Source organism: Balaenoptera physalus, assembly GCF_965194825.1.
Source record: "Balaenoptera physalus genome assembly, chromosome: 20".
NCBI lineage: Eukaryota > Metazoa > Chordata > Mammalia > Artiodactyla > Balaenopteridae > Balaenoptera > Balaenoptera physalus.
In genome coordinates, this window is record NC_138901.1 from 10799106 (window position 1) to 10811399 (window position 12294).

The 12294-nt window shown below is 47.7% G+C and overlaps 1 protein-coding gene across 5 annotated transcripts in view; it reads right to left on the reverse strand.

Annotated features, from left to right (window-relative positions):
• TBC1D16 (TBC1 domain family member 16) overlaps window positions 1-12294 on the reverse strand; it is a gene marked incomplete at its 5' end in the record, with an annotated part of 83605 nt that overhangs the window by 12021 nt on the left and 59290 nt on the right. For 3 of the 5 annotated variants that reach the window (XM_082441520.1, XM_082441523.1, XM_082441524.1), the window contains 5 exons: window positions 297-431; window positions 1047-1195; window positions 1696-1863; window positions 2785-2932; window positions 3956-4117. In XM_082441520.1, coding sequence (XP_082297646.1) covers window positions 297-431; window positions 1047-1195; window positions 1696-1863; window positions 2785-2932; window positions 3956-4117 — 762 coding nt within the window. The remainder of the gene's footprint in view (window positions 1-296; window positions 432-1046; window positions 1196-1695; window positions 1864-2784; window positions 2933-3955; window positions 4118-12294) is intronic. The other 2 variants (XM_082441521.1, XM_082441522.1) reach the window with 2 other exon arrangements.

Here is a 12294-nt window from a genome sequence, read left to right on the forward strand (position 1 = left end):
GGCTGGCCCACGGCTGGTGTGAGACAAGCAAGGTTAGGCTTGGTGGATGCCCAGCGGGTGGGGCCTACAGGCCTTCCCTGGGTCTCTAGGACAATAAGAGACCCACTGACATTGCCTAAAATAGCTAACGACCCTCTGATTCTGGGGCATTGAACCTGGAGGAAAGACCCCTGACCCCTGCAGAAGCTGCTGCCGGTCCACTTCCCAGAGGGTCAGCTGAGGCCTGAGGGGTGAGGTGGAAGATGGGAGTGAAACCGAGGGGGGAGGAACCATGCTGGCCCGGGGGCGGGGGGTACCTCATGCTCTCCACATTGGGATTGCCTTCTCCTCGGAAGAACTGGTTGCTTCGATCTGTCCGTACCACATCCTTGTCCACGGTGAACTGCACGTTCCTCCAGAACGCTCTGTGCTCTTCAGGGGTCATGGAGAGCCTGGCATGGAGCAGAGCGCCCACGGAGGGGGGGAGTCAGCCAGCGGCACATACGCTCCCGGCTGGCGCGGGCGTCCCGCCCAGCCCTGCTCCCAGATGGGAACCGGGGCCGCTGGCAAACCCTCCGGCTCCCACTGACCTGGGGTGGGGGGGTGCACAAGGCTTTCCAAACATTAACTCGGCCTCACGGGTCCCAAACAGAGAGCTGACCGCAGCCGCGGGATCAGCGAGGCCCAAACAGACCTCAGCAGTCCCAGCGCCCCCCAAACACCCCCGCCACCCCGGCGTTCTGCGGGAGGATGTCAGCGCCTCGTTAAGTACGTTGAAAAAGAATTCTAAAATCTTGACATGCGAGCTAAAGAGAGCCAGTCCCGGGGCCGGGCGCTGGGGTAATAACTGCACTTATCCAGCCCCATCGCTCACGGTCCTGGGAGACCCATTTTTCAAGGAAACTATGGGTCACGGAACATATTATCAATGCTGAATTGCACCTCAAATTGCCTTTCCAAATGGCATTTCCCTTCGCGGCGCTGGGGTGGGTTTCCCTCCGCGGCGCTGGGGTGGGTTTCGTTTCCCTCCGCGGTTCGAGGGGGCCCCGGCCGGTCGCCGCGGTCACCTTTTCTGCTGGATCTCGGTGTATTCCTTTCTCTTCTGCAGCCGCAGCGCCTCCCTCTCCTCCGACGTCGACTCGTGGCTGTAATAACGCAGCAGGAAGGGCCAGACCTCCCCCCGGATTGACACATCAATGCCGCCGAAGAAAATGGCCTGGAGGAAGCGGCAAAAGTTGGGGAGGGGCCAAAGCAGGGCCGCTCAAAGGACCCCCAAATCCCCGGAGATCTGTGTTTTGGTGGCTTTGCTGCGCCTTCTTGACAACTGATGCCTTGATTCAGATCGCTGCAATTTGCACATGTTTGGAAGGGGAAAGTGCCGGCCCCCCATTCCCATACAGGACACAAACCAGGCTCATTTCAATGTCAATGCCCCCCCTGGTGCGGCACTCAGATTAACCTGTCGTTCTCACGTCAGGGCCTAATCCCGGTTTTGGAATCGCGGCGCGGGCTGCGAGCTCTGCTATACAGGCTGACGCGGGGTCCTCCAAACCCGCTCCGGAGGTTGCTTTTTCATCGCAGCGGCTTTGATTGCTCTATCGGGCGCGTTCACACAGCCAGCTCTGGCACCAGCGGACGCACCCCCCGGAGGCGGCCCGTGGGCACGGCCCCGACCCCTGGTCCTGAATCGGGCCCCGCAGGCACATCGGGCCTCACCTTGCGGAGCTTGTACTCCTCCTCCACCTGGCCCAGCGCGTTCAGGTGGCGGAGCCAGGCCGCGACGTCCAGCCGTCGGTACATGCTCTCCTCGGGGTGCGTCTCGGAAGACGGCAGTTTGGGACGCCGGATGGAGAACTGCATGCACGTCTTTTCGTCGGCGACCTGCTGGACGGGAGGACAGTTGGGGATCAGTGTCTCAGCCGCTTCGCTTTCGAAGCCAGCCGCGCTCTTCGCGGGATGTAAGCCTTCCTCTCTCTCTTCCGAAAGGAGGGAGACGCCTCTCCCCCGCATACAAACCCCTAAATGGCAAGTGTAATTAGACACAATTCAAATGAAAATTCCGTCCTCTTACCATGGTCCCCCCTCGCGCTCCCGGCTCCCGGCCCACTCCCATCGACCGCCGCCCCCCACTCTCCCTCCAGCCCCGCCGCAAAGACGGAATTAATGCCTCGGACGGCCAACTTCCCTCTGCCGGGAGGGCCTGCAATAAATTACATGTGATTGGCCACATACAAAGGGATGGCTGTTCTGCGAGCGGGGAGCCCGCCTGTCAGGTTGCCTCCACGGGCAGTCACGGATCCAGGGCAAAACTGCAGCTGACATTTAATTCAAAAATCAAAGGTTGTTCAATGTAGGGGGAAAAAAAAGCCATGCTACTGTAATAAGGGAAGCCAGCAGGAGGCTCTGTGGGAAGGAAGGGAATTTTAAAGTCAGCCCGTTTCTAATAAGCACATACAGTATCTTAACCAGATAATTAAAGAGCTCTTATTACATTTGTATGTAGATTGAGCAAAATATGGCAGGAAGCCTTGTCAAAACATGATTTTTCAAGTGCGGAGTACTGCCTTTACAAGAAGCCTGGGCACATGTTTCAAATCCCAAATTGCTGCTCTGTAGGCCCCCAGCGACCACGGGTCACACAGGAGAGGCCTGGGTCTCCGGGGGAGAGAACCAATGTCCTGGGCCCCCGTTGGAGGGGAGGGGGGAATGGGAGGGGGGGTGTGGTGCCTCAGCAGCCAGGTGCCTCCAGGGGTGGTGCAGGGCCTCCCCACCCTGGGGGCAGTCCCCAACCCTCCTCCGGGCTACCTGGTCTTTGAGGTGCGTCTCTGCGCAGTATTTCCACTGCTGAAGCACGTCGGGCAGCTTGTCCAGGCCACCGTGGTGGAAGTGGAACACCTTGTACTGGCTTTCCCGGCTGGCGACGACCAGCTGGCCGCTGGTGCAGGCCTCATCGCTGAGTGGCCATCGGAGGGGGGAAGAGAACAGACCCATGAATATGTAAACATGGGTTTTTATTTCCAAGTATAATCAGAGGCCCCTATTGCCAACCTCAGAGGCAGGAAACAGAAAGTCCCCCTGGAGTCTGGCTGCTGGCGGCAAGGGGACAGAATTATGCCCCAACAGAAGCCATCACCCCCTTTGCTGAAGAAGGCAAAGCAGCTCCCTTCCTGGGAGACCCCAGGTTGTATTGTCCTCACTCCCGGGAGACCTGCCAGAGCAGCCTTCTGTCCCCACCCTTGCCTGCCAGGTCATATCCTCCCTTCTCTCCGGGAGTCCTGGGGGTGGATGCCCTGACGGGGAATCAGGTTTTGAACCCAGATGGGGCGGGCGCTAAGGGACGCCCCTCCAGCAGGCTTCCCCATCGGGCATGGAAGGCACTCTGGGAGAATCCTCCGGGGAAATTCACGACACATGCCTCAGGGCCATCACCCGACCTTGGCTTCCCTTCCATGAAAGGCGGGATGTGGCTCTGGGTCTGGGAACTCCCACAGAGACACGCCTGCTTCTTCTAAGCACCAGTCTTGGTTGGTGCTTTCCTGCGGCTGGGCCACCCTGCCTTTCAGGAAGAGAGACATGAGGTGGCCATTAGGCAGGGAACTAAAAAGGATGGCTCCCCATAATGAAGGAAAGGGTGCCTCCCTCTAGAAAGCCATGGCCTATTCTGAGCACGCCGGGCCTCTGGGTGGGTGACCGGGGGCAGCCTGCAGCAACTGCTCTCTGTGTAGCCCTGGTTCGTCGTCTTTCCCCAAACCAGAGCTCCAAGCAACAGCTGCTTACCATCACCCTGAAAGCAGAGGAAAGAGTTTGGGAGCTACCCAGACCCAGCTCCTGTGGGGCAGCCGTAGGGGGCACTGCTGACGAGACTAGCGATGTTGGGAAGCAGATGTTTGGGGATGCAGGGGCGCTGGACCCAAGCATGGCCCCCCCGGGACACGGCACACAGGCAGCTTCCAGGACATGGCCAAGAGGGCCTCACCTGAAGAAGAGGCGGAGGGAGCGCATGTGACCCAAGTCCACTCGGAACACACCGCAGATCTGCTCCAAGGCGCAGGCCCGCTGCGGCTCGTCCCAGCGCGGGGGCTGCAGGAGGCCACTGCTGTCCGGAAACTGCAGGTGGGCGTCCACGCTGGAGGGGGAGCTGGTGGAGCAAGTCATGTGAGGGCCACACGTTTCTCTGTTGTGCAGCCATGGGGGAAGGGCAGGGAGGGCTGGGGAAACCATTTAAACATGCATGCACACTCAGAGATATAGCCGAACACGCTGGGCACATAGAGGCTGTCCACGGACACCCATGAATGAATGAATGAATGAATGAACAAATGAATCCTATCATAGGTCTTGCCCAATTACACTTTAATGTGGATGGGAAAGCATTTTTGTGATCAAATTTTGTTTCACCTCGACAGAGATATTAGGTTGTCATAATGGCAGATGAGGTCCTACTGATTGGGTTTGAGCCCTTGCTGTGTGACCTTGGGCAAGTTACCAAGCCTTTCTGAGCCTTTGTTTCCTCTTTTGCACAGCGAAGATAATAACATGGCTTCGTGTAGAATGAACAGTGCTCAGTGCTGGGCACCCTGGTTTTCAGGGCTTACTAAAAGAAGCTGTTTTGTGACCATTTTAGACAGCGTGGGGCTTCCGTTTGGGTTCAAATTGGTTCAATATTTTCCTGAAAAAATAGTGGTTCCATAAGGAAACATTTGGGTTATAATACTATTAATACTAATAGTAAACACTTAGCTCTGTGTTAACCACTTTTCATGTGCTTTTTATCACATATAAGCTTCACAATAAATCCTAGGAAATGGGCGGTTATTACCACCATTGTACAAAACAGGAATTGAGGCTCAGAAAGGTTAAGTAACTTGTCCAAGGTCACACAGCTAGCAGGTGGTAGAGCCGGAATTTGAACCCAAGCTTTGTGGCCCACGTCTTCACCAGTGTCTTTAACTGCTTCTAAGTTCAAAGTTCAGCAATACAACCCCATTATCTTATTCTGCTTCTTTAAAAAATTAATAATTTTGTTTGGCTCCTCGGTTGCCAAATATTTTATTACATGGATTCAGCTACACCACAGGTTAAATGCTGTCTCTTGAGATTTAATAGTGACATCTAGCAGATGACTGCTAAAATATCGCCAGAGCAAAGGCAAGCATCGGTTCTGGATCCCAAACCCGATATCCCACAGAGGTAAGACTGCAATCACTTTATCCCACTTTCCTGTTTCAGCCGAGAACATAAAAGTGTCGGAGGCAATTAATCCTGAGGCACCTCTTCCTCTGATGGGCACCAGGTCTCCAAATGAAGCTACTCTGGATTGTTCAAGCACAAGCCCTCTAACTCGGAACTTCCTCAAAGAGGAAGACCGGCCTTTTTAGAAACTTGGCTGCTTCTAGAACGACACTGGGCCTGGTGTGCAGTTCTTCCCCACCTGCCTAAGGAAGTGGGCTGAGCCAGGTCCTCCCATTTCTGAGGGGCACCTGCGCTCTCCCAGGAAACAGACTCAGGTAAAGATAGACAGCCGGATGGGAGGGTAGGTAGACAAGCTGAAGCACGCAGCCACACGGCAAACTCGGACCCAAAAAGGCTGAGGGATTCCCTGTCCTCCCGAGGGCTGCACTATGCAATGACTGTCTGCAAAACAAGGCAAGCCGCAGGTCTGAAGACAGCCCCCCACCATGCCGCTTCACACAGCATTTCATAATCTGCTTATTGAACAATGAGGCTGCAGTGGCCGGAGAGCATGTGCTTGGCGTGCTTCCCCGGCTGGGCCGGCCCATCCGGACTCACCTCCAAGCCCAGCCAGAGAGGGCCCACCAAAGGGTGGCATTATTTCCAGCCCCTCTCCCCCAGTTCTCCCCACCGCCACTCCACACGCACATAGCACGATCCTCCAAAACCTGCATGCCCTTCTCAACATGCTACGTCCTGCTCACCCCACAGGGCAGGCCAAGGTTTGCAGAAACCAGATCCAGGATGGACACTGGCTCTCGCAGAGTCCCGGCCGAAGCCACTGCTCTTCTGCTGTGGTGGAAGGACTGGGGTCCTGCGGGGAAGGAGCCCAGGAGAGAGGCCCCCCCAGCACCTTCCTGCAGCAACTTGCCCCCAGGCAGAAGTCTGCCTAAACCCTTTTACAACTCCTGAGGGGGAAATTATTTGCATTAATTAACTGATTGATTAATTAATTCAAGACATTATGTTGGGACCTACAGCTGGGGTTCCACGGTTCAAACTGGAGCAAAGTTGATAGAAGACTTCGTTCTCTGTTATTTAGGGCCTGTCATAGCAGATGACTGTACAGTCATCTAGGTCACCTAGGGCCACATCTGTTTCTGCCTCAAGACCCATTGCCATGGGGTTAAGGGCCGTATCTCGTTTGCTGGGCCGTATCTCGTTCGCTCTTCTGCATCCCCAGCTCTCAGCACAAGCCTGGCACAGAACACAGAGATTTAATACTAATGCCTGGGATGAAAGTGTTAAATGTCTGGGAATTTTGAAGTCATAGAAAAAAAATGGAAATAAAATCTTGGGAAAATTGAAGTATGTATAATTTTTATTTTTTATCTTTTTACACACGCAGAGCAATTTGGTTTTAAGAATACTCATATGTGCGGCATATAATTTGGCTTGTTCGTAAAATTATTGTGTGGTACATTAAAATTATAAGGATGGTTTATCTAAGGCAATAACTCCCAATATGCTATAAGTTAAGAATGTTTTATAGGTAGAGGGAGAAGATGCTAAACTCTAAGAAATATAGCATTTCTTTCTGAAGATCACCAAAATGCAAAACAGAAATGAATAAGAAAAGCCAGCTCTGCCACAGCAAAACATAGCAAGTGTGTTCTTTGTCCATCTGGCAACTCCTGCAATGTCAGGCACAGAGTTGGAGATTAAATATGGCCCCAGATTCCTAGAGTGGTGTTTGTTTCCCCACCTCTGAATCTGGGCTGGCCTTTCGAGTGGCTTTGGCCAATAGGATGTGGTATGAGTGACATTCTATGAGCTCCAGAGCCTGGCCTCAAGAACCTTCTGTATTCTCCCTCTTGGTATACTCCTGCCACCATGTAAGGAAGCCCAGGCACAAATGATGAGAGACCACAAGGAGAGAGAGACTCAGCTGACAGCGTCAGAGTCCCCAGACCTCACGGACAGAGACCATTTCAGACCCTCCACCCGGCTGAGCTCCCAGCTGGTGACAGCTGCCTGAGGAAGCCCCAGAGCAGCCAGCAGAACAGCCTGACTGGGCCCAGCCCAACGGGAAGACCTGTGAGCAAACTGAAGATGGTGGTTTTAAGTTGCTAAGTTCTGGAGTCCTTTGTTACGGGGCTATAGATAACTGATATATATGGGAAGTGTCTGTTTTCAGAAAAGGCTCGAGCAGGAAGGAAGAAACCTCCAAAATTATTATTTTTGGGTTTTTTTTTTTTTTTTGGTCATGACGAGGAGCATGCAGGATCTTAGTTCCCTGACCAGGGATTTAACCCATGCGCCCTGCAGTGGAAGCATGGAGTCCTAACCACTGGACTGCCAGGGAATTCCCTTCCTCCAAAATTATTGAATTGTGGTTCTCAAGGTCAGAGACATTGCGGCCAGACTCTAACATTTTTAAAAATCCAAACTTCTAAGTTGGCTCTTGCTTTTCTTCCTTCTGAGCCTTTTGATTCAGTTGAACAGTAAGTCGATGGAACCCCAGCTGTAGGTCCCAAGTATAGTGTCTTGAATTAATTAGTCAGTCAATTAATTAATGCAAATAATTTCCCCCTCAGGCGTTGTAAAAGGGTTTAAGCAGACTTTTGCCTGGAGGCAAGTTGCTGCCAGAAGTTGTGTGGGGGGCCCTCTCTCTGGGGCTCCTTCACCTCAGGGCCCCAGTCCTTCCACCACAGCAGGGGAGCAGGAGCCTTTACCCCGGACTCTGTCGGAGCTAGTGTCCATCCTGGATCTGGTTTCTGCAAACCTTGGCCTGCCCCGTGGGGTGAGCAGGACACAGCGTGTTGGGAAGGGTGTGCAGGTTTCGGAAATTGTGCTGTGTGCATGTGGAATGGCGGTGGGGAGGATTGGGGGAGGAGGGCTGGAAATAATGCCACCCTTTGATGTCCCCTCATAATTGCCAGAACTTGGAAGCAACCAAGATGTCCTTTGGTAGGTAAATGGATAAACAAACTTCGGTACATCCAGACAATGGAATATTATTCAGCGATAAAAAGAAACGAGCTATCAAGCCATGAAAAAGACATGGAGGAAACTTAAGTGCGTATTACTAAGTGAAAGAAGCCAATCTGAAAAGGCAGAGTTGGAAACATACTATATGATTCCAACTCTATGACATTCTGGAAAAGGCAAAACTATGTAGATAGTAAAAGGATCACTATCCTTTTGTCAGAGATCCTGGTTGTCAGAGATTGGGGGGAGTGGGAAGCGGTAAATAGGTGGAGCACAGAAAAATTTTAGGGCAGTGAAACTACTCTGTATGACCTTATAGTGGTGGGTACATGTCATTATATTACATTTCTTAAAACCCATGCAATGTACAAGAGTGAATCGTAATGTAAACTATGGACTTTGTGGGATAATGATGTGTCACTGTAGGTTCATCCAATGTAACAAATGTACCACTCTGGTGGGGATGTTGGTAATGGGGAGGCTTTGCATGTGTAAGGGCAGGGGTATATGGGAAATCTCTGTACTTTCCCCTCAATTTTGTTATGAACCTAAAACTGCTCTAAAAGATAAAGTCTATTAAAATGAAAAGCCAAAGAACAAACTGGGATGTATATATGACAAGGATTAATATCTTTAATACAGAAAAAGTATGTAAATTTAAAAAAATGAATGCCCAACAGAAAAAATGGCAAAGGTACAAGAAAAAACAAATCACTAAAGAATAAATACAACTAACCAATAAAATTTTCATGTCCAGAGTAATGAAATAAATGCAAATGGAAACAAGATACAATTTGAGGGGAGGTCTATGAAATTGGCATAATTAAAAAGTTATGAAATACAGTGTAAGTAAGGGTTTGGGGAAACACTCTTGCACAGCTGGGGGCACTGTATGCTGTTCAGATTTCTCTCAATGGCAGTTAGGAAATCGGATGCAAAAGGCTTAAAAATGTTTATGTATTTTGACCCTTTACTTTCATTTCCAGATATTGATCCTAAGAAAACAGCCAGAGATACCTACAAAAAATATGTATGTGAATAGACACAGAAAAAGCCTCTGACAAAAATCTATTGCTCATTCAGGATAAAAGCTGTCAGCAAACTAGGAATAGAAGGGTACCGCTTCAGTCTGATAGAGGGCACCTGCAGACATTCTACAGTTCACATCATACTCAATGGTAGGAGACTGAATTGTTTCCGCCTACGATTGGGAGGCTCTACACTCAGCAAGAGGCAAGAAGAGAAACTGAAACACATAAATATTGGAAAAGAAGAAGTAAAACTGTCCCCATTTGCAGATGATATAATTGTTTACATGAAAAATCCCATGGAATTTACAAAACAACTATTAGAACTAATCAGTGAATTTAGCAGAGTTATAAAATAAAGGTTAATGTAGAAAACTTAATTGTATTATTAAAGACTAGTAACACATAATTGGAAAATGTAATAAATAAAAAATTCCACTTATAGTAGCAAAAAGCCCATATAAAATACTTATTAGAATAGGGACTTCCCTGGTGGCGCAGTGGTTAAGAATCCGCCTGCCAATGCAGGGAACACGGGTTTGAGCCCTGGTCCGGGAAGATCTCACATGCTGTGGAGCAACTAAGCCTGTGCGCCACAACTACTGAGCCTGCGCCCTAGAGCCTGCGAGCCACAACTACTGAGCACACGTGCCACAGCTACTGAAGCCCGTGTGTGCCTAGAGCCCGTGCTCCGCAACAAGAGAAGCCACCACAGTGAGAAGGCTGCGCACCACACAACGAAGAGTAGTCCCCGCTTGCGCAACTAGAGAAAGCCCGCATGCAGCAAAGAAGACCCAACACAGCCAAAAATAAATTTTAAAATTAATTAATTAATTAATTAAAAAAATACTTAGAATAGGTCCAACAAATGACATTCAAGACCTATACACTGAAAAACATAAAACCTTGCTGAGAGAAATTAAAGGAAAACTAAATAAATGAAGAGATATACCATGATCATGGGTTGAAACAGTCACATCGTTAAGATGGCAATCTTGCCAAATAGATCTACAGATTCAACACAATTCCAATCAAAATTCCAGCAGAATTTTCTGGGTAGAAATTGACAAGCTGACTCTAAAATTCATATGGAAATGCAAAAGACCTAGAATAACCAAAGCAAATATAAATAAAAGAAGAAGAAAGTTGGAGGACTTATTATAAACCTACAGTAATCAAGGCAGTCTGGTATTGCTTAAAGAGCAAACTTTTAAATTAATGGAACAAAATAGAGCCCAGAAATAGGCAAACATGATCAGTTAATTATCGACAAAGATGCAAAGACAATTCAATGGAGAAAGAATAGCTTTTCAACTGATGTTGTTAGATGAACTGGATATCTGTATGAAAAAAAATTAACATCAACCCTTTCTTCATGTCATGCACAAAAATTAACTCAAAATAGATCACAGACCTAGATGTGATACCTAAAACTTTAAAACTTCTTGAAGAATCCATAAAAGAATACTTTTGCAACCTTAGAATAGGCCAAGTTTTCTTACAAAACAAAAAGCATAAAACATAAAAGAAATAATTAATAAATTAGATAACTGAAAACTCTTTTCTTCAAAATACATCATTAAAGAAAATAAAAATGCATCCCACAGCCTGGGAGAAAATACTCATAACACATATATCCAATGAAAGACTTGTATCCAGAATATGTATGAGGAACTCTTAAAACTCAATAGTGTTGTTAGATAAATATTTCTTAGATGTGATACCAAAAGCATGATCTATAAAAGAAAACAAGTGATAAATCAGACTTCATTAAAATGAAAAACTTCTGATCTTTGAAAGACACTGTTAAGAAAATAAAGAGACAAGCCACAGACTGGGAAAAGATATTTGTAAAACACATATCTGATAAAGGATTTGTATCCAGAATATATAAAGAACCCTCAAAGCTCAGTAATAAAACAAACAACACAATTTTAAAATTGCCAAAAGATTTGAAAAGACTTCGCCAAATAAGCAAATAAGCATATGACATCATTGATCATGAGAGAAATGGAAACGGAAACCACAATGTGATATAAGGAGATACAATGTGACACACTACACACCTATTAGAATGATTAAAAAACAAACACATGAAAACTGATGTTACAGAGTGCTGGCCAGGATGAAGAGCAACTGGAACTCTCATACTTTGCTGGTGGGAATAGAAAATGAAAGAGCCACTTTGGAAAATAGTTTGGTGGTATCTTATAAAGTCAAACATACACTTACCATACAACCTATCAATCTCACTCCAAGAGAAATGAAAAGTGTTCACACACAGATCGGTGTATGAACGTTTATAGCAGTTTTTTCATAATTGCAAAAGCAAGAATCAACAGGTATTTCTTTCAGCTGCTGAATGGATAAGCAAACAGCAGTACAACTATACAGTGGAATACACTTAAGCAATAAAAATGAAGAAACCACTGATACACACAACATGGATGAATCTGAAATGTATTATGTTAAGTGAGAAAAGCTAGACTATACACGAAAAGATATTCCGCATCATTAGTAATCAGGGAAATGCAAATTAAAACCACAATGAGATACCCCTACACACCTGTGAGAATGGCTAAAATTTAAAAGACTGACTATACCAAGTGCTAACAAGGATAGGGAGGAACTGGAACACACTGCTGATGGGAATGTAAAGTGGTACAACCACTCTGGGAAACAGTTTGGCGGTTTCTTAAAAAGTTAAACACACACCTACCATATGACCCAGCCATTACACTCCCAGGTATTTACCAAGAGAAATCCAAACATTATGTCCATATGCAAGACATCTACACCATGTTTGTAGCAGCTTTATTTGTAATAGCTAAGAACTGGAAACAACCCAGTGTTTATCATCAGGTGAATGGATAAACAAATCATGATATATACATGCCATGGGATCAGACTCAGCAATAAAAGTGAATCAACTGCTGATATACACAACAATGTGGATATATCAGAAAATCACTATGCTGAGTGAAAGAAGCCAGAACAAAAAAAAACATACTGCGGGCATTCCGTTTATATAAAGTTCTAGGAAACTCAAGCTAATCTACAGTGATAGAAAGCAGATAAGTCATTGTTGAGGTAGGGGCTAGAGGGAGGCATGGGTTACAAAGGG